The sequence below is a fragment of the Haliotis cracherodii genome, unplaced genomic scaffold (genome assembly GCF_022045235.1).
Source record: "Haliotis cracherodii isolate W230 unplaced genomic scaffold, xgHalCrac1.p SCAF_10, whole genome shotgun sequence".
Classification (NCBI taxonomy): domain Eukaryota; kingdom Metazoa; phylum Mollusca; class Gastropoda; order Lepetellida; family Haliotidae; genus Haliotis; species Haliotis cracherodii.
This window is the reverse complement of record NW_027266265.1, coordinates 44,996,774-45,020,584: the sequence shown is the minus strand read 5'-3', so window position 1 is coordinate 45,020,584 and position 23,811 is coordinate 44,996,774. Positions and strand designations below refer to the sequence as shown.

Sequence of the window (23,811 nt, the reverse complement as noted above, 5' to 3'; positions counted from 1 at the left end):
CTGGGGCAATATTTCTCCCATCACATACCAACACATACCAACACAACAGAAAACAAGAAACTACCAAAACCATAACAATAGACATGATTTTATTCATATAGTGGTTGGTTGGTTGATTTGTTGTTTAACGCCGCACTCCGCAATATTCCAGCTATATGACGGCGGCCTGAAAATAATTGAGTCTGGACCAGACAATTCAGTGTTTGATGTCATGAGCATCAATCCATGCAAATGGGATCGATGACGTGCATCAACCAAGTCAGCGAGTCTGACCACCCGATCCCGTTGGTCGCCTCTTACGACAAGTATAGTCACCTTTTACAGCAAGCATGGGTTGCTGAAGACCTATTCTACCCCGGAATATTCATATAGTGAGTGAATGTTGTTAAATGCCGATGTCAGCAATATTCCAGGTTTGTCATGGTGGCCTGTAAATAATCAATTCAGATAAACCAGTGATTGATCAGTGCATCTTCAGTTCGCGTTAGATGACAGTCAATCAAGTCACAGATCTTGACTGCAAGATCCAATTTATTTGCCTCTTACAACAAGCATAAGTAACAGTGGTCCAATTCTCACCAGAATCCCAGTATCCCAAAGGAGGGGGAATGTTAGTAAAACACTGTCGGCTCAATATCAAACACTTGTGTCTGACAATGAAAAGTCCAGAAGAGTCCTATCTTTTCGTATCCATGTTGAAAACTGCTGAGTTCTGAGACATGCCCATGCATCGTTGTAGTCAGTGGCCATGGACTTGCACTGGTGGTAGGTGAGCCCGGCCCAGGACATGTCTCTGTAAAACAGTACATCAGTTTGTTTGTTTGTTTATTTGTTTGTTTGTTTGTTTGGTATTAAGCTGCTTTGGCTGGTTGGTTGGTTTGTTGTTTAACGCCACACTCGGCAATATTCCAGCTATATGACAATGGTCTGTAAATAATCGAGTTTGGACCAGACAATCCAGTGATTGATATCATGAGCATCGATCTAGGCATTTGGGATACAATGCCATGCATCAACCAAGTCAGCGAGCCTGACCACCCAATCCCGTTAGTAGTCTCTTATGACAAGCACAGTCTTCAGCAAGCATGGGTTGCTGAAGACCTATTCTACCTCAGATCTTCACAGGTCTAGTGCATCTGTGAGTGAATGGGTCATACACTGTATCACCAAGAATACCTGTACTGCTAATCAGGTTTGTTTGTTGCATTCCACAGTCAGCAATATTCCAGCTATGTCTCTATGGTTTGTTAATAATAAGATCTGGTTAGACAAACCAATGGGTACTATGAGTGAGTGAGTATTGTTCACACTTCTGCGCAGAGGTGACTCAGCATAACACCACTGCCACAGGCTAATTTGCATATCACGTGACCGGACTTTTCTCTTGTTTGTAAACAAACGCGCTTTTTCAGAAATCAGTATAGAACGGACTAATGCAAGTATTTGGGGGCGCTTTACATATTGTTTTGCATAAGTATATAGATATGCTACTACAACTGCGACAGTGAGTTGCATGACAATATATATTTATACAAAGTGACTGTATCGCTAGCTCTCTGTTGGGCTTGGATGACAGCACGTGGAGCCGTACAACCAATGTAAACAAAGGATAACTACGCAAAAACAAGTAGATGTTCACGTATTAGGATACTTTCTTAATGAACCGTAACCATTCTTTGACATTTGTTTATGAAATGTGTAGACTTGTCTAACATGAACGGATGAAAAGCATATGCAATATCTTGTATGGACTGTGAAAGATGTGACGTGATGTGATGTGCTTCCATTTTGCTACAAACTTCAGAAAAAGTAAACATGGTACTGCATATCGCTGTGTAATTTAAAACAGTAAATCATTATGTCTAGTGACGTTTTATCTCAAATTTCAAATTTGTATTGACCAAGTTTGTTATCATCCGGGGCGGTCGGGTAGCCTGGTGGTTATAGCGTTCGCTCGTCACACCGAAGACCCTGGTTCAATTCCCAACATGGGTACAATGTGTGAAGCCCATTACTGGTGTCCCCCCACCATGATATTGCTGGAATATTTCTAAAAGTGGCGTAAAACCATACTCCCTCACTAACTCACTTGTTATCATCTGCTTCGCTGGAATGCTACGCTGTAAATCTTTTTCTGGGCATAGGCCATCTTGATGTTTTTTCTCCAAACACATGTTTATTGCAAATGTAGGGATTGTGTATGTGCTGGTGATGTGCTTCATTCCGGATTGCTTTACTGACAGTATATATAAATTAGCATCGATTTTGAAGGCTCATACAGTGGGGTCGCCTTATAGACAGCGATATATGGTAAAAAAATATGTGTAGAGCGGGATTAGCTACAAACTCAGAGGACTAGAGAACTAGTAAAATCCTAGATATTTTTTATATTTGTATACTTATCCTGCATTACTCCTTAATGCATAATACTGCTTGTTCTTGACAGAGAAAGGAGGTGTGTAAAGATCTTTGCTTGTAGGGGTTCCCAAAGGAAGTGACATCACGGATCCTCACATTACTCTGGAGTCTGGACATCGGAAGGCATCGTCAGAAGGCATCATGGACTTTTATCTCAGAACTCTGTTCCCTCAGCCAATCCTCTGCTGTATGGTCGGCATCAATGACCATTTCATGGATGGGAACCAAGAGTCAGGTATGCAGTGTGTCATACAACAGATGATGACCCTACTCAAGTTGAAGTTGTACTGGTGTACCAATCCGTATGCAGGTGGGGCATGAACCTTCTACTCCAGGGCATTTAAGCCAGGAGAAGTTGAGAGGCCGGCTCGGGACTGGAGGCGAGGTCAATGGCGTTTAGTAGTGGGGACCTGTTTGGCCACTACTAACAGACCAAACTGTGTGGGCCTAGCACATCCTTCAATGCAATGTCTTGCAGGTAGTGGCTGGCGACGATTGTGTTTGATGGCATGTAGAGAGCAGTTGCTGTTTAGCACCATGGTGGAAGCGACCCTCCGGGTTTCAACCGGGTTATTGGAGCTTGGGGGATTCAATCCCGCGGCCTCGTAGGCGGGGAGAATGATGGCTCGTAGCCAGAGGACAAGCGTGATGGTGTTGATCCGCTCGCGAGGTCGCAGATACTGGTATAAAGAGGTGGTGTCGTTGTCTATGGCATTCCTTGGACGATGGATGTAACAACAGAGCGCTCATACTGTGCATCTTGCGCCGCCACAATCGAGGATAGGGGAGGGATGAGGAATGATCTATCGGGCTGTCCTGGGAGCTGGGTTCTGGCCATGAAGTCCCAGCACAGTCTGTAGTGAGTGCTAGGAGGAAGACTTGACTTAATTTCGGCAGATGGTAGAACAACGCCGCATCCAGTGGCTCGAAAGCCGCATCTCTCAGCAAGGTCAGAATGACGTTCAAGTCCCAAGCTGGTGGATGAAATTTCGCCTTCTGGTCTTCCGACCTGAGTGAGCGGAGCAGAGCCTCAAGTTCCGGGATTTTTGTCATGCGCCGATCTTCCAGACTGCCAGGACGGAGTTGAGTGTCACAAGGTAGGTCATGATAGTATTACCCCTGAGCCTACGCTTGTTGCGAAGATAGAGCATGAACACGACCAGGAATTGAGGCGATGCAGTCGTGGGGTCTTGTTGTGTGCCCCAGCAAAAGCTCTCGAAGGATAGCCACTTGTTGTCATAGAGGCTCCTTGTGGTCGGGCCATGTGCCATTGTGATGGCCTTAATACCTTAATGCAGGATAAGTATAAAAATATAGGGTTAGCTCCTCTGAGCAAGTCTTTTATAAGAAGAATCTTTAAGGTAGCTAAATCAGGTCAATGTTTCCACCACTTGGCAGCCATTCTCATCCCACGACGTGCAGGCATGAAGTTCTGGAAGCCACACACAGACATTGAGGCAACATTGGTGTTTGGTCACCTGGTCACTTGGTCACCTAGTCACTTGGTCACTACATGACTACTGGGTTATTTCACTATTTTGGAACCAATTGATTCATAAACGATGAAACACAGGCAAAATGGCTAATGGATTCAACATTGGCATATCAATTAATGGAGTATTGCTGGGTAGGTCAGTCTTGTTACTGTTGTAGGAAAACAATTGTACTGACAATACAAAAACAACATGTTTCTCATTTGAAATGTACAGGGCAAAGAACCTGCTTCTTTCACACCTGGCCATACAGGTTGACAATAGGAACAGATATGAGATATGCAGTTTCACTTACTTGAAACATGACATTGACGAGGTGGTATGAGATGCTGCCATCAGAGACTGGAACCTCAGGAACAATTCCTTGCTGCAGACGAGACACCTGCACAGGCAGAACAGAGTCAGTCAGTGTGGGGAATAAGCGATGTTTAACACCACCTTGAACAGGATTTCTGTTATATCACACGCAGCTTGCTTGATGCATGTCATAGTATCCTGGCCCAGTCGTCTAAGGCACCGCGATTCGCTGTGCAGAGTTGCGTCCCTTCGACACGCCAGAAACCTATGATTGTGGGTTTGAATCCCGGTTCGCCCCAATTATGTTTCTAGGTTTGTCAGCACCATACCCGTGCTCGTGGGTTTCACCGAAGTGGTAAAAATATGAGACCTGCATCACTTCGGGCTTTCCTCCCACATTAAGCTGACACGCCCCGATATAACTGGAATATTGTTAAAAGCGGCGTTAAACCCAACTCACTCACTCACTCATAGTATCCTAATTGCTTAGATCAATAATCATGATATCAATCACTCGATTGTCTGGTCCAGACTCAATTATTTGGGGACCACTTTGGTGCGGACAAACCTAGAAACACTAGAGACAATTTCAAAAGTTTGATCCTGGAAAAAAATCTTATACTTATAAATATACTTATCCTTTCTCACACTATGCATTTCTTCTTATTCTTCAATCCTAATGAGGAAACATCCTAGAACAAAGTTTCCAGCTTCAAAAAACACCAATCATCCCAAAACATCTCATACGTCACCAAATCACCACGGTGATCATGGGTCACGCACCACTGCGATCTGATCACCTGACATATCCAGCACCCTCATTCTCAATCTAGAGCATACAGGCTGGTGAAACTCTGATGTGGGGATGGTTGGGTGGGCATTTAGCGTGTGAGATAGGCTAACTATGTAAATATGCAATTTATTAGAAAATTTAGAATTTTTTTAATCTCATCCTCACACTATGCATTTATCCCACGGTTGCATGGTGGGGCGCAGATACCCATGCCTGTTAGGACCTCAACCGTGAGATGTACATGAGGAAGCTGGAACTAATCACGAGGGATTTACAAGGATTAGTGAAAACTCGTGTAAGGGTTACTTCAAAAACCTGCTTTGTGCTACCAAGAGAGATACCTGTCCGCTTATGACTTCAACCTCACCCAGGATAGGAGGAGGTGTTTCGTTACAAACACCCCGTCCCCGGCCAGTTGGTTCTACAAGACAGACCTCACACATACGCTACCAAGGACGTAAGGCGGACCAGCATGGCACCTCAACCTATCAAACTCATGTAGAGATTGAATAAGGTAAGAATGAGATGAGGAAACGATTGACAATACCCATTTTTCACACAGGTCTTCAATCAATTACTGAGACATCACATGCGCAAGACAGAGGTGAGCAGGTAGTAGATTGGGACACCATTTAAACAAATGGCAACGGGAGGTCTGACATGTCTTCAAGTCCCAATATCAATGAGAGGGGTGGAAGGGTAAATAGTTGATCCGGTTGTCTTGTGAGCTGATTCTTAGCAATGAAGTCCCAGAACAACCCCAGAAAGACTTTACCATGTTGATGACGTTCAAAACGGACTCTGCCAACGTCTCAGGCATGAATCTCATTAATACGAGCCGCAGTAGCCAGATCCCAATTCCCCTCTGCTGGCTGTTTGGACTTTTCCAACTTTGGGTCCCCATCTTCAAAATAAGGGGGAAGGCTCAGATGACAGTACAGTCCGGTGATCAGTTGAAAGCGGGACGACTGTAGGAGACAATGAGCCGCCCTGTGCAAGGGACGTGGTTCATTCACGAGCAGGAATGTCGGCATTAAAGAACAAGTCGGATAGCAAATCTTCCTCCTCGGAAAGCGATGTAACTACCAATTTAGCAGATTTATTTCCTTTCTACTTGCAAGAAGATGAAGGCAGTCACATGGGAGAATACAAGTCACTTGTGTTTCTTCGCGGAGGAAGGACCGTGCTCTGAATCCTTAGATGCCTTTAACCTACGTTCAGCTAACCGTTTGGAACACTTTCGAAGGTAAGTTTTGAAGCCTGATTCAGACAAGTTAGCACACTGTTCACAACATGTTGCAATCTCACATACCCCACGACAATCACAACAACTGAGGTGGGGATCGAGAGGGGAAAACTATGGCAGTCGGAGCAGAGGGGGCATGATGACTCCATATCATTTTATTATTAGATTTAACTTGTGAAAAACACAACAACCCAAAACAACTATTTTCTGTTAAAGTGATGTCTTGACATTCAGGCGATAGAATTGAGAATGAGGGTGCTGGATATGTCAGGTGATCAGATCGCAGGGGTTGTGCCGCACGTCATTGCAGTGGTGCGTGATCCATGTTCCCACTGGTGATTTGGTGACATATGAGATGTGTTTGTTATTGGTGTTTTTTTAAGCTGGAAGCTTTGTTCTAGGATGTTTCCACATCAGGATCAAAGAATAAGAAGAAATGCATAGTGTGAGTTTGGATAAGTTTAAAAATTTTATTACTTAAGTTCAAGGGTGGGGGTTGATGCCCTGCAAGTTTTCGATCCGACAAAATCAACTTACCTGAGTTCTCAATGTTTTATATAGTAACTAAACTAAACTGATCCCATTTTCATTTGTAGGCTGTTAGGAGTTGTCATTAAATACACCCACAGCAAAAAAAATGCAGTTTCCGGTATCCGGATACCTGCCGGATACCACCGGACACTTACCCAAAACGCGTCCGGGTATCCGGTGGCAGAAACCTTGCCGGATACCAGATCTGTGGTATCCGGCATGGACACCTCACCTGAAAGTATGTCACCTGGAATCCGGGTATCCGGCACCGGATACCTCACCGGATACCTCAATCTGGGTGTCCAGGGATCCGGCACCGGATACCTCATTCTGAGTTTCCCAAAACATGTCACAATTTGGGGGGTGCATTTTGTTCAATTAAGTGTGAAACACCTAAAAATATATTGGAAACTAACCATGAAAATTGAACATTGCTGAAGGTATCCGGCAGGTATCCGGATGCAATTTTTCGAGATGTCTTTCTCCTAGTAAATAATGTTAGCCTGGGCATAGTAGATAGCTGTAGTGTATATTCTGTGTTATTTGGGTTGTAAATATCCCCTTAAAGTTGAGATCTATGGGCAGGTACTTTTGGTGAAAACATTTTTCAAATTCATATATATTTCATTTTAGATGTTCAGCGTATTAAATGAAAAGCATTCAGTCCTGGTATGATGGTATCCTTACATTTCATCTTCATATTCCCAGTTTGTTCTAGCTTCTTGTGGTTGAAGCGCTCGATTCACCACATCGGTACATTGCTTGGTGTCACCCATCATTATATTGTTGGAATTTTGCTCATAAAGTGACATAACACCATATTCACTCTGACAAAACAAATGAAAGTCATTGGCTATGTGCTCACTTGGGCATTTGTTCCTGGTGAGATTAAAAGATTATTTTGGAACTGTATCAGTACTTGTTACATCTTGACAGACGAGTTTCATTGAAGTTTGAAACAGAATATCATTAACCCAAATGGGTGCATCCACAGAAAACACCTAATAAAGTACCGGTACATAAAAATATCAATGTAATTTTTCTACTGACATGGAACTAAAAACTTCATTCAGTGAGCTGTATTAATTGTAGGAAAACATTCAGGGCATTAGTATATTTGATATATGTTAGCACCTATGTTATGAATGATCAATATCATATTTCTTTAAAGAAGCAAAACAAAAAAAGTTGTTAAGATAACAAATCATATTTATTGATTTTATGACATTTCATTGGTTCAGTAACCAAAGGTGTTTGCAAGAACATTCAAAAACAGAAACAGATGCTTCAATGCCATTTTCTAAATAAACAAATCGGTCAAATCTCAGAAGAATTTCAAGGGAGAAGAATATCTAAAGTCAATTATGTTTGTGCAGTAAACCACAAAAGTCATTCAGATGTGTATAGTCAGCGTCAGTGTACACCACATAAACATAGTCTCACTGCTGTGGTATTAATTCCTTTAGACTTGATTAATGTCGTAATAAAACAACCTACAGAATCACACTGATGTGGCATTATTCATTCAGAATCATCACTTTCTGAGGTGAACCTGCTAGTTGTTCTGGGGAGGATTATTCATCACCCTGAGAGTCCTTTGTATTTGTCTGATCTGGTGTCATTGTGAAATCCAGGTGCCTGAAACAATTTATAACATCTTTAAAATCTTGTTATTAAAAATATAAGAAACACACATATATTGACAAAGGGTAAAAAGTTGGTTTCTCAATGAGTAAGGTAATGACAGTTTATCAAGCAACTGTTAACCAAACCATGTTAACCAATGTAAAAAAGCCATAGCAAACAGTAAATTTTACAGAAAATACAAAATTGTAATTGATCTTCTGAAAACAATTCCTGTAGTGCCATAAGGCAGGCTCCCCTGAATTTTTCTCAAATGTTTGCATTACATCAAAACATAAGGAAGGGTAAACAAGGCAATGCAAATTGCATAAAATAGGTTCTTATACATAAAAACAGAACTACCGTATTTGATGTAATAAGTGCCTCGCTCTAATAAGCGCCCACGGGAATATTTGCTAATATATTGGCTAGTTAACAATCCCAATTAGCACCCTTTCCAATTGATCAATGTATACAACGCTTATTTATTTGCATATAATACACATTCGTGTGTGATATGCACCCTTAATTATGGGGAATTTCATTCTGGAAAAATATATTTGTCGTACATTAACATTTCAGGCTGCCAGCATAAAGCACAAAATTTTGAGAGCGCCTGGGCGCTTATTCTGTCGAATACGGTATTCATAATTATCAAAACTTTCAATCACACAAGTCATGTAAGTGATCTCAAAATATTATATAATGAGTGTGCAAGTTAGTATAGTTTCACACAGCTTTTAGCAATATTCCAGCAATATATCTGCGGGGACACCAGAAATGGGCTTTTCACACAGTACCCATGTGGGGAACAGAACCCAGTGCTTCGGAGAACGCATTACCCACTAGGCTACCAAATACAAATATCATCTCAAATACAAAAGTAAGTAACATTAGGATTTCATACAACAGATATTTTCACCAAATATCAAGTCACTATACAACTGATTGAATTACTGATTAGAGAAGCAAGAACATATAAATGTAGCAGCTGAATCAGGCTTAATTTGAATCGTTCCTTGCTTCAGTTGCAATGGGAGCCACATTGAAAATAATTATCTCACTTATTATTGATAATTAATATCTACCATTAATTGGTAGGCCAAAATAGACACTGATGCAAAAAAATCAACTGAAAAGAACCACCTGAACAATCGACTAAAAACTATGTATATTACATTTTGGGGACCTTGCTGGCAATAGCATGGGCGGATACAGAGGGGGGGTGCTGTGGTGCGCACCCCCCTTTTTATTTCGAAAATAAATCTTTATTTCTGTATAAATTACCACCAAAGACAATAAATACTGTAGCTGTAAAAAAAGCTGTATCTGCCCATGATTAGTCATGAGTAAAATCATTATCATATTTTTATCATTTATCCTATCTTTAATTAAGATTAACAATAACGGGAAAAACTGCCAAATATATTGGTCAAGTGTAATCATTATTTAAGTAGTTCTATTTGGTTTTGGAACTTTTCAAGGGTCATTGTAAAAATATGTGTATTCCTATTTGAATACTCGTTTGATTGTTATAAAGTTACACAGTATTGCATCTATCGTCTGTTTCTAAATACAGTGGAACCCATCTTTGACTTGTGTGACATAATTGAATCATACCCCAATTGAATCATACCCCAAGTGCATTGTTATGCATCTGCACAGAGTGGTCAAAGTCCTTGTCACACACATAGTTTGCTACAAGGCAGAATCCAATACAGTTGAGACATCAGGTTGTATCCAGAAAAACTGTCTGATAATCTCAAGTATGGTCTTGGTAGGATCAAGGGATGTAGCTAATCCTAAATAAACATTAAACAAATGACATAATCTCTTCTACAGAACACTTGATCAAAGCCTGCCCCACCTTTGATGTTTATCATCTTGTTACGCTCACAACAGCTCATTAGCAAGATGAACTCAATGTCAACTCATGGTGGATTAGGGATTAACAGGGCAATTAGTGTCAGGTGGGTATTATCACTTTCAATTATCTGTTAATTACTTAATTGAGTAGTGACAGCTTAGTTAGTTTCCAACCACACTGACAGTCGCAGTTTGTACTCCAAGCTAGCAACACCTCTCCAGCCTACCAAGCCACCCAAGCCAACCAGCCACCAAGCCAACCTTACCCAGCAAATCCTCCCAAGCCAGCACAGTTTCACTGATAGCCAGCAGAGGAGGTAATTATCAAAACACACACCCACATTCTCTCTTAAATCTACTCACACCCAAGCCCGCAAATCCACAAAAACACTAAAAATCCTCATAGGTAAACAATAGGATAATCCACAACCCCTAAATAACAATCTCAAAAACCTAAACACATCTCAACAAACCTGCTCAACCAGTACCCACCACCTACTCCCTAAAAACACACTCTCACTACCAACTCACTCCACACAAACCCACTCAACACATCCACTCACCTCACCCCACTAGCCGCAAAACATGTCCGACTCCCGCAACACTACCCAGGCAGACATCCACCAAACAGAATCACCCACACCTTCGGAAGCCCACAACACTTCCGGGAGGACATCCATCCCACTCATACCTGACGGTTTCGGCTCCAAATCACCAGTAGCTTCACCCACCAAAACAGCCGTATCGCCGATCCCCACAACAAACACCAAAAAAAGGAAGCTGGACAGTTCCAACACACAACCACCACCAAACATGTCGCCCGCATCCATCATCACCACATTCGCCCTTTACTTTTGCGCTACAGGCCCCATAAACGTCCTTTCTAAATGTCTCACAGCCAATAAAGTAGGAATCTGGTTCAAACAGCACAAAATTCACTTCGACAAAATTAAAGAGGCTAACAAAGGTTTCCAAATAATTTTCCCAGACCAGGACTCCCTAAACGCAGCCAAAAAAATCACCCAAATCTTCCAATACACAGTAACTCATCAAACCCCAAACTGGCAGCTATTCACTAGGGGCGTAATCAGAGTAAATCCTAAAGAAAACAACGAAGACTTAGACATGTACGCACAAGACGCTAACGATAACCAAGATATGTACCCCCAACCTAAAATAACTAGCACCCGAAGAATAACTTCAAATAGAAACGGTAAAATCTCAAACACACCAATAGTCATAATCAATTTCCAAAAATCAGCTAAATATCCAGAAGCACCTAAATTTATCTCCTTCGGAGCAACCACTAAATTAGAAGTCAAACCATACATAAAACAAGTTAAACAATGCTCTAACTGTCTCCAATACAACCACACAGCCAATGAATGTAAATTCCAAAAAACTAAATGCAGGAAATGCGCCCAAACTGACTGCCCAGGGACATGCACACCCTGGTGCATACACTGTAAAAGCATACAACATTCCTCACTATCCAACCACTGCCCTCATAGACACACCCTCACACAACAGGCCAACAAACACATCAATATCGACACGGCCAAACTCCAAACAAAAAGACAAGCACAGCATACAAAACAACCTCTGCTACCCACACCACAACCAAACAACACCCCACACTTAAACTCGGCATGGGATGGCATCCTGCAAAGAGTACATCCAGCACCCAAAACACACATCCACCACACGTCCATCCCACAACCCTCCACTAGCACATTCACAACATCCACACCTGCACGCAAAACAAGCAACAATACGCCCGCCACAACCCAACCCGGCACCATACAAACCACAGCCGCTATGGCAACAACAACCGATCCCAAGCAATCACAACCCGAAAACCTAGACAGTAAGGAAACCACATCCAGACCACAAACACAAGCACGCACGCAAACCACCCCCATGGAATGTGAGGAAACTAAACTTAACAACACAGAAGAATATGAATGCACAACCGAGGAAGACATAAACGAAATAACTCTCTCAACCCCCCAAAAAACCAAAACCTTTAAACACAGGCCTCAGCAAATGTCAAACAACAAACTAAACAACTTAACCATCCTTCTCGCATACATGCTAAAGGAAATAAACCCAAACGCTAGCACTAAAGCTTTCTATACCGTAGCAAATAAGCTTAAACTGACAACCCTTACCTTCGAATTCTTCAGCATAGGCCTCGAATTAGTTAGCCCTACCTCAACCAAGTAAAAACCCCTAGCCTAAATCAAAACCTAACCTCCAAACACTAAAAGCCCAAATAATGGAAGGCCTAAACATATTTCAGTGGAATGCCAATGGACTAAATTCCCACGGCCACGAACTAAAAGCAAAATTTAAACAAGATAAGGGTCCGCACATTGCCTGTATCCAAGAAACCAAATTCTCAAAAAAATCTAAATTTACTCTACCAAACTACAACTCAGTTAGAACAGACCGAGCCAAACCTAAAACCGCTAGAGCCGCAGGAGGATTAATAATACTAATCAGAGAAGACATTAACTATGAAGAAATCAAAATAAACACACCAAACCTAGAAGCAAACGGCATCCAAATAACTCTCAAAAACCAAAAAATAAACATCATTAACGTATACCACTGGGCAGAACAAAAAATTCAAGCTGAGGACCTAAACAAATTACTGCAAATAAGCAATAAATCAACTATATTCCTAGGAGACTTTAACGCTCACCACCCCACCTGGAGCATAGATGAAAAAATAGATAATCATGGCAAACTAATCTCTGAATGGATAGAAACAAATAACCTTGTACTCCTAAACAATAACCAACCAACTAGATACGATAAGAAAAACCATAAAATGTCGGCTATCGACCTAACCATATGCACCCCAGATCTGGCCCAAAGTACTCAATGGGAAGTTCACGACGCCCCACTAGGTAGTGACCACTTCCCTATAAACATTACCATAGGCAATACAAACGTTCCTACCCAAACAGAAAACCTAGAACCAAAATTCAACTATAACCAAGCTAACTGGGACAAATTTCAGGATATCTGCAACCAAGCCAACCTAACCAAACTAGAAAATAAGGACCCAGAAATCTACTGCAAAACCCTAACAGACTACATAATTAACGCAGCCAAAGCATCAATACCTTATAAAACAAATAACGTAGGCAAACCCTCGGTACCATGGTGGAACGAGGAAATAGAACAAACTAGACGCAAACGTAAAACAGCCTTCAATAGAGCCAAACGCGACCATAACCATATAACGGTAGCTCACGAACTAAACCACAAGGTCCAAAAACTAGTCAAAATAGCTAAAACCAAAGATTGGAAATTATTTTGTGAAGGAGTAAATAATCGCACAGATGCCAGAACAGTCTGGCGAAAAATCCACGCCATTAGAGGCTTAAAACGTCACAAAAAAACACCCAACATAAACAATTCAACCAACCCTACCGAAAAGGCAAATAACCTAGCAAACCACTTCTCGGCCATAAGCAGCAACAATAACTTCAGCGAAAAATTCCAACAAAAACTTAAAGCAGAAGCCAAACCTACTAAAGAACCAAATAATGATAACCTCGAAATAAACCAACCTTACTCAATGGAAGAACTCCAGTACGTACTCCAAAATAGGAAAAAGGGAACTGCCCCAGGACTAGACCTAACATCCTACCAAATAATCAAAAAACTCCCCCCCAACCTACTCCAGGCACTACTTAAACTATATAACCTAATCTATCAAAACGGACAGGTACCAACTCCCTGGAAACAGGCACTAGTCATCCCTATCCCTAAACCCGATAAACCAACTAACCAGGCAAATTCTTATAGACCAATATCCCTAACCTCAAACCTATGTAAAGTAATGGAATCTATGGCCAAAAATAGACTACAACACTACTTAACTCAAAATAACATCATAAACACAGATCAAAGCGGTTTCACTCCTGGCCGCTCAACCTTAGATAATCTCGCCCGACTAGAACAGGACATAAAGACGGGACAACTCAACAAACAATACACAACAGGCATCTTTCTGGATTTCTCCAAAGCATTCGACATGGTTTGGCACAACGGGCTAATACAAAAACTTAAAAAAATAGGACTAAAAGGACAAATAATAAACTACATTCAGGACTTTCTAAACGAACGTAAAATAACAGTGGGGATAGACCATACTCTATCGGACCAGTGTCCCCTAGAAAATGGCACTCCCCAGGGCAGTATCCTCAGCCCCACACTCTTTAATATAATGATAAACGATCTCTTCGAGGGCCTATCCCCTAAAGTAAACACATCCAAATTCGCGGATGATGGAGCCCTCTGGATCCGCACAAAAAGTATTAATATGGCCCAAAATTTACTCCAAAAATCTCTTAATAAAATACAACAATGGGCTGACAAATGGGGCTTCTCCCTTAACTCAGAAAAAACAACAGGAATAGTATTCAAACATAAAAACATGAAACCCGCCTCCCCAATTCTCCAGCTAAACAACCAAACAATCAAATTTCAAAAACAAACCAAATTCTTAGGACTTATCTTCGATCAACATCTCACCTGGGATGCTCACATCCAAAACCTAACAACTAAATGCAGTAAAGACCTAAACACCCTAAGATGCCTCACTGGCTCAAACTGGGGAGCCTCCAAAGATACCCTCCTCTCACTCTACATATCACTAATTAGATCAAAACTAGACTACGGCTGCGCCATATACAACACCCTAAACAACTCTCTATCTAAAAAACTTGACTCAATACAATATCAGGCTCTCAAACTAATTACACGCACCCAACATGGCACCTCCTACACTTCACTCCAGGCCTTAACAGGAGAAATGCCACTAAGTCTACGCAGGGAACAGCTAAGCTTAAATTTCTGGGCCGCATCCCAATCAAACCCTCTCATCCAAAACCTAATAAACCAAAATATCAGCCCCAAAAACCAAGCTCTAGCTCGTAAACACCCCTTACTTACCCCAATATCTCAAAGAATAACAAACTACCTAAATGAACACCAAATTAAAAATCTTAAACAAAACTGCAAACAATCAAATATCTTCACCCCTAAACTTAAAATACCCAAAATAGACACAACACTAGCTAGCCAAATAAATAAACAAACCGACCCAAACATAGCTAAAACCACCACACTAGCATACATACACGAAAATTGGCCAAATTGGTGTCACATTTACACGGACGGATCTTCAGATCCGACCTCCAAACACACAGGTTTCGGAGTCCATACCACACAACCAACTAAAACTACACAATCCTTCCGACTCCCAAACAACCAATCAATATTCACGGCAGAACTAATGGGCATGGCCTCAGCCCTCCATAGTCAAGAATCCAAAAACCACAATAAAATCCTAATACTTACCGACTCCCTAAGTGGACTGCAAGCCCTCAAAAACAAAAATACCAAAAACCGACCTAAATTAATAAATCTAATACTTAAAAGCTCCAACGACCTAACTAACGCAGGCAAACAAATAACTTTCTTGTGGATACCCGCCCACGTAGGAATATACGGTAATGAAAACGCCGATAAGGCAGCTAAACTATCCCTCAAAATCCCAGAAATAAGCTTAAACTTACCCATCTCAAAATCAGAAATTAAAAGTGTAAATAAGCAAAAAATCACCAAAAAATGGCATAACCTATATCTAAACTCAAATAGCCAAATCAAAAAAGTACTCAGCAAACCACTAACCAAACCAAAAATTCACCATCCATCAAAAAAAATCGACAGAGTAATCACTAAACTCCAAACAGGACACACCAACCTAAATAACCACCTAAAAAAAATAAAAAAACATACTACAGGTAACTGCCCACACTGCAAACAACTAGAAACCCCAGAACACGCACTCATCTACTGCACACACTACCTAACACATCGAACCGCATTACAAACCACCCTCAATCTAAACCAGGCTCTCACTCTAGAAGCAATACTAAACCCACAAAATAAACTAGAAAACTTCAAGGCCTTAGGCGTATTCTTAATCAAAACGGAACTAATAAAACGCATCTAAAAACACTATAATCCACCAAATCAAAATTACATAAACACACAAAAATCCACCATACCCAGCTCCCTTAGTTCTCCTCCCTTACCCCATCGGCATCTATTCCAAATCTCAAAATTCCCAAATTCTATATAAGCAACCCCTAAAGCCCCCTCTTGGGTTGCACACACCACTTTCGCCCCTTTCGGAAACACATTAAATGGCCTGGCCGGGCCCGTGTGCGAAATACGCATCAGTCGGAAAGCGCACGTTAAATCTACAAAGTAAGTAAGTAAGTAAGACAAGTCAGTTTACAGTTTACTAGTAACATGTTTCTGTGGACCAAGGAAATGTATCTTGCCAGATACTTAAAAAGTTCTACTCATAAGTAATAAAATAATGTCAGTTTTGATATGCAATTCTCCCTTCAAAGACATTTAACATTTGATATACATAAACTGTCTGTTGAAACTATGATGATGCTAATATACAAGTCGCACAAAACAACTAATTCCTATACTGGTACCTAGCCAAACATACATATTTTTTATACGCGTATGCACATGCTTGTACATATATACCTCTACTGGCACATCACACATACAAACAATCATTAGATGGATGTAATGGTTCAAAAATATTTTACATACACAAACAAGTGAACAGATTCTGTAATAGCATGGTTAATATTGGGAGATGTTTAAGCATTTCCATTTTCACAGAATCGAAGGCATATCCTTTCAGGACTCAGATCAGCTTGTAGTGATTTAAATTCACATAAAAATGATTCATGTGAAATGACCTATCCCGCATGTGTGGCACCTGTTATAAAAATACCATTCATTACTTATATGTGTGTGACAAATTATGCTATTATTAGAAATAATAGGTATTATTATTATACAGCATGGATATTAGTGATTTAAATTCACATAAAAATGATTCATGTGAAATGACCTATCCCGCATGTGTGGCACCTGTTATAAAAATACCATTCATTACTTATTTGTGTGTCCAAATTATGCTATTATTAGAAATAATAGGTATTATTATTATACAGCATGGATATAAGAAAGCTTTATATGGAATTGTTGAAAATTATGTACAGGAAAACATTGAAATAAATCAATCAATACATGCATTTATCTCAGAATAGATTTAATCAATATGGACTTCTCCTTCATTATCTAATTATAATCAGATGATTACATTATTGCTCAACTGATAGTTTGCAATAGTATAGAATTAGTATTATATTATTAATTATTTTGTATTTGAGCATCATTTAGATAAGCCAATGAAAAAAATATATGTTTAAAACACATGTAGTAGAACATATTGCAATAGTTAAGACCCGAAAAGAAGTTATGTGTAGGATCCTCAAAATGGTATCCACAAGAGCAGGTTGTAGAATCATGTTGGTGTTTGTTGTTTAACTCTGCACTCAGCCATATTCCAGCTAAATGACGGTGGTCTGTAAATAATCAAGTCTGGACCAGACTATCCAGTGATTGACATCATGAGCATCCATCCACACAATTGGGATACAATGACATGGATCAACCAAGTCAGCGAGCCTGATCAGCCGATCCATTAAGTTATCTCTTACAACTAGCATAGGTTGATCATGTTGATGGGGACTAACTTCAACCTGGAATCCCCATGTGAGTATGTATGCGGCTGTTAGCTTTGTTTGATGTTTAACGCCACACTCAGCAATATCGCAGCTATGTGGCAGGAATCAAACCTGCATGGGTCTTCAGCACGAAGAGTGAACGCTTCAACCACTAGGCTACCCCACCACCCAAAATTCCCCCATGATAAAGTTGTCATCATGGTTATTGTTCAGCTAGTTCAAGTGAAAATGTTCATACCCTTAAAATGTCTTATCTTCCACATCACGATGATCTCTGATACAAAACTTCCCTGTCATTAAAGCTGTTCTTGATTCTTCACATCTGGAAAAATATGTTGAGGCTATTAATCATCTCACAGAGTAAAGGGAGTATATGAAATAAGACAGTGAGTCACATTAGCATACAAATTATCCAGTTAAAGTAAACATATTTCTTCATTATATACATAAGCAAATACTAACATATGATAGACAGGCTACTTGTTATATAAAAATATAATTATATCCTGATACATTTACTTACATGTTGGCTATGAAAGTTAATGTGTCACATGTGACAGGCTTACATGTGGTAAATTACTTTAATACGTGATCATTGTAATATTCACATATTCCTTACCTTAATGTGTCACTTCAGCTGCCAGCATTACCTCAGCTGCAATCTCAATATTTGGCCAATTTTGACGAAATGACCGATCGTTTTCAGTGTATAAGCTGGGCCTCGTCTTTAATATAACTTGGCGCAAGTTGACGACGCGCATAGAGAGCCGGGAACCAGCTTATGTCGTGTTAAACTGGTTCCGGGCTCCCTATGCGCATCGCCAACTTGCGCCAAACAATATTGTGATATTAGAGACGGGGGCCCAGCTTTGTGTTAACCCGGAACAAGCCAATTTACCCATATTCCCCTGCGGTCCAGGGCGCCATTTTAGAACATGGACGTAAACAAACCTCGTGTATCGATATACACTGTCATGCTTGATTACGATAAGCTTACCTCGTGTATCGATACATTGTTCTCATTCACCTCCACCACGGAAATGCCGGCCGAAGTTCCTCTGAGCCATCCACAACGCGGAAGTCAACAGTATTTGGAAAGGCGATTGGCAGCAAATGCGGATGCCAGGTACGTAGCAGGGCTTCGTGACCTTATGATTTCCGTGCAGAGATCTTATGGAACGGATTGATTTTGATATTTTCCTGCTCTACATACTTTACCGTAAACGCCAAGGGTCCTTTTTTTAGTATTATGGTCAACTGTTTGTTATGACGACAAGGATTTGCATAAGGGGCGTAATGGATTTGTGGTCAAAACAAGATGATCCAAATTAGATCCGCTTTTTATAGATAATGAAGAAATGTACAAAGATCTAGGAACGATTATTAACTCTAAACTTTTGTGGGATGCTAATACAGACTATAATTTACAATAATGGCCACCAAAGACTTTACTTTTTTTACGCTTAACATATTTTTATAATTACACTGTTATGTCCTTGTTTTGTATAAGCTTCATAACTAAATAATTCAATATTTCATGGAATGACTCTGACCTTGGCGAGGATCTTTTTTGCAACAAGTGATTCCCTATGTAAAGTGTATGTTGAATGACCCAATAATTGTTTGACAGTTGTTAAATATGGGATTATGTTTTATCTCTGAATGTTTGGGATGAAATATTTTAATAAGGACAGTTCTAAGTTGGAAACTCAACTGGGGCCTTTTCAATTGAATTCAATGTACAGCATGTACAGTTTGGATAATTCTGTAATGTGAATGCTACTTATTTTTGCAGAATGTCTGGATGAATGAATGAGTCAGTCATCTGCACAGCATCAATGGAAAAAGGGAAGCAATGAGGAACAAGAGAAGAGTAGCAGTGAGTGGTAAATATTTGAAATTATTCTGTTTGGTTCATCATGTTCATGTAGCTATTCTGCAAATATTTTTTCAGTTTGCTTGTTCTTTATCACCTGTTGGCATGGATGGCCTAATTATCAAAGGCACCACAACTTGCTGTGCATAGTTGCATCTCTTGGGCTTGACAGAAACCAATGGTCGTGGGTTTGAATCGAGGGTAGCATCATACACTTGCTTGTGGGTTTCATCAAAGTGGTAAACATGTAAGACCTGCATCACTACGGGCTCTCTTCCCATTTCACTCATTTAACACCACATCCAACAATACTTCAGCTAAATGACAAGGATTATAAATAATCAAATCTCAAATCCCAACTAGGCAAACCAGTGAGTAATGTTATGAGCTCGATCCAGACGCACCGATGATGACTGTTATGGACAACATCCCACGTTATTGGGTACGATTACGAGCGATCAATGAGCCCACTTGCTACCTCATCTATTACTTTGGCTTGTATGGGAAGCATTTTTAAGAGATGTCAGTTAATGATTGTTTCAACTCATCAGCATGGAACAATATATATCTCAAATGTTTGGTATATAACAAAACTCAAAGATGATAAATTAAGTGAATTTGCTGCCTTTTATCTGTAAGTACATGTTGCAACAATTCTTTTCTATTGCTACAATCTTTATACATAATTTTGCAGAAACTGAAGTCCAGCTTGAGATACCCGGATGACTGGTTGACAGTCTGGAAGGACCCTTCCAGATATCAGAAGTGATAGGCAGACAGTGATGAGGAGAATCCTGTTATTTCAATGGGGGCCTACCAAGAAGTTATATCCCAATTGACACTGGGACACACTCACAAAGGCTGGTCTGGCTAATGTGAGAAGACCAACCAATGCCAAGTCGGAGTGGGACCCTTCAAGGACGTTGAAGAAATTATTGTCTTTGGCCATGTGGTAATCACTTGAAAGGAATGATGTTTGCGACTACTTGTCTATAAATGTGGACCCAAACACCAAATAGAATGTTCACAATTCTACTAACACAATGCAACAGGGATAGAGCCGATCTGGCCTCCCCTCATCCTGGTTCCTGTTTTTCCATGGCAATATAGAAGGGAAAGGATATTTGAGGGCAAGTAACTCTGAACTGGTGAGCATGGTCTGCTTATGCTTTCAAGCGAACAGTTATCCCACTCTGTTATGAGTATTGAAGAATAGGAGGAAATTGCATACTGCATCAGGAACCATCATGTGAACAATGTTCAGTGTGTGATATAGGCATATAAATAAAAGAAATTGATAATTTGTTTGTTGTTTATGTTTCTTTAGCCAGGTGTGTAAATGGGGATTTTCCAATATTTTGCCTCAGTTTGATAGCCACAGTTATCGGATGAAACCATGCATTGCTTGGACATCTTTGGAATAACACATTGATCTGCTATGTCAAAGGTCAATGTCATAGCCAGACAAAAAAATTGTTAATGGCCAAACTCTTCCTTAGGGCAGGGATAGAAGTTGGCAACAGGTCATACACTTACTTTTTACCCCCCCCCCCCCCCCCCCCCCCCCCCCCCACCGGCATATAATACGGGGTGATATAGCGAACAGCCAGTTTTTTTTTTATGGAATGACGTTGGACATAGACTCAATTGGGGATGGGGTTCGTTTCCGGGGCAGAATTCAAAAACCATTCAGTGTATTTGATCGAAACTTGGCAAAGCTATCAGGCACATACTGAAGTGTTGCCTTTTGATATTTTGGGATTTTTCTAATTTTTATTTTTTTAAATTTTTATGGAATGAAGTTGGACATAGACTCAATTGGGGATGAGGTTCGTTTCTGGGGCAGAATTCGAAAACCATTCAATGTATTTGATCAAAACTTGGCATTCATATGGATGCGACCATGGTGGATCTTTTGTGGATAAACAATGTATGCTTCTTAAAGAACTTTAAACTGTTGACTCATTACATACAGAAATGCACATTTACTAGTGGTTACTTTACAGACATCTGCCGGGGGGTTATGTCATCTTTCTGATGACTCTTGTTCTCTAATGTGCCTTTTCCTGCAGAAGTCTAAATAACTCTTACTCATATAGTTGTATATCATTGTCATATGTTTGTCAATGTTATACTGAATGAAGCAATTTACAATTGTTTTTGAAATAGTCGCAACTGATATTGAAGGTCAGATTAGCTTTCAATGTCTTTCAGTAAAAATGTTCACAGTAACTGAGGAACAGCTCTCTGTAGTGTGATGAAATCTGGTACATGTCACCCTCAGAGTGAGGCATATTGTGTTTCAAACTTAAATGAAGCTGGTATGCTCGTAACAAGTACTTGTACCTTTACAAATAATCATATTATCATCTCACTAGGACCAAAGGCCCAAGTGAGCACACAGTCGATGAGTTTATACTTTCACTCAGAACAATCTGGAAGTCTGAACATGAAATTTAAGGATATCATCATACATGTATTAGAACTGATGTTTGTTCATTAAACAGCTTAACATCTAAAAAGATTGAAAAAATTGTCTTCTCCAAAAGTACATGCCCATAGATCTCAACTTTAAGGGGATATTTACAACTAAAATGACACAGAATGTTACTACAGCTATCTGATATGCCCAGGCTAACATCATTTACCAGGATTGCATCTGGATACCTGCCGGATTCCTTCAGCAATGTTCAATTTTCATGGCTAGTTTCCAATATATATTTAGGTGTTTCACACTTAATTGAACAAAATGCACCCCCAAATTGTGACACGTTTTTGGAAACTCAGAATGAGGTATCCGGTGCCGGATCCTTGGACACCCAGATTGAGGTATCCGGTGAGGTATCCGCTGCCGGATACCCGGATTCCAGGTGGCATACTTTCAGGTGAGGTGTCCATGCCGGATACCACGGATCTGGTATCCGGCTTGGTATCTGCCACCGGATACCCGGACGCGTTTTGGGTAAGTGTCCGGTGGTATCCGGCAGGTATCCGGATACCGGAAACTGCATTTTTTTTGCTGTGACCCAGTCTTCCACAAGGTAGGGTTTTATCGTCTAGTGCAATTTTGGTAAGTCATCTAATGCACATGCGTAATATACAGTGGCAGATTTGATCAATAAAAACTCTACAGATGATTTTCATCACCTAGTTAGCTTCAGTCGATTACGGCCCTCAAAAAGGAGAGGAAAACACAAGAATGTCTGACAAAAGAGGTCACGAAACTCCAGAATTCAACATTTTCTGAAGAAAGTTTTTTTAAGGGGTATGCCTCAAAACTTAAAGAACTAAGTTTTATCCAACATCAAACTGTTCTCCTATCAGGGCAAATCTTGGATTTGAACCCATGATTTTAGGTTCCTGGCATACCTAAGGGACACAACTGTGCACAGCAAACAGTGGTGCCTTAGACCACCAGGCCACCCATGTCCACATTACACAGCATGTCAGCATTACGTCGCAGGAAAGCATCAGTGACACAGATCCTACATGTAGATCTTGTACACCATCACTCACTCATTCTACATCCCTCTAACCTGGCCTGAGGCTTGTGTAAGTTCTTGGAAGTGATGCCCTGTCTCTTGCCGTTCACACTGGCATCTACATGTCGGACGCCTCCATATTGATAGCATATGATGGCTGCCAAGAAAACAAGACAGTTTATGACTTCAATAATCATAATAACTGATTTGTTTATGCTTAAAAAAATAAAAGAATTGATTCTCAGGCAATGACTTTTGAAAATATAGTGCGGGCGGGTGGTGTATTTTTTGTTGTTGCTTGTTCAAACTAGTATGTAATCAAATAAACAGTTGTGTACCATCAACCTGGGAAAGGGCTTCTCTCCAAGCATACAATCGCCTTTTGCCGCCAGGACCATAACACAAGATGCACAGTAAAGCAGTGGGCATATAAAGGGAAGTAACTGCATGCTATATTGGATCGCATTGAGTTTAAGTACTAGGATTTTCACATTTTTTTTTAAAATGAAAAAAAAAAAAAAAAAAACGTGCCACAGACTT

At 40.4% G+C, this 23,811-nt stretch overlaps 1 protein-coding gene and 1 long non-coding RNA gene across 2 annotated transcripts in view; one reads left to right on the top strand and one right to left on the bottom strand.

Moving 5' to 3' along the window:
- Positions 1-286: 286 nt before the first annotated feature.
- LOC139454420 (tRNA-specific adenosine deaminase 1-like) overlaps positions 287-23,811 on the bottom strand; it is a 36,300-nt gene continuing 12,775 nt past the window's right edge. The window contains exons 8-10 of the mRNA XM_071236112.1: positions 23,326-23,428; positions 4,207-4,293; positions 287-793 (exon numbers count right to left, since the gene is read on the bottom strand). Coding sequence (XP_071092213.1) covers positions 637-793; positions 4,207-4,293; positions 23,326-23,428 — 347 coding nt within the window. The 3' untranslated portion in view covers positions 287-636. The remainder of the gene's footprint in view (positions 794-4,206; positions 4,294-23,325; positions 23,429-23,811) is intronic.
- On the top strand, positions 18,718-21,139 carry LOC139451335 (uncharacterized). The gene is made up of 3 exons (XR_011652345.1): positions 18,718-19,039; positions 19,709-19,799; positions 20,484-21,139. It is a non-coding gene; the product is annotated as an uncharacterized lncRNA (long non-coding RNA).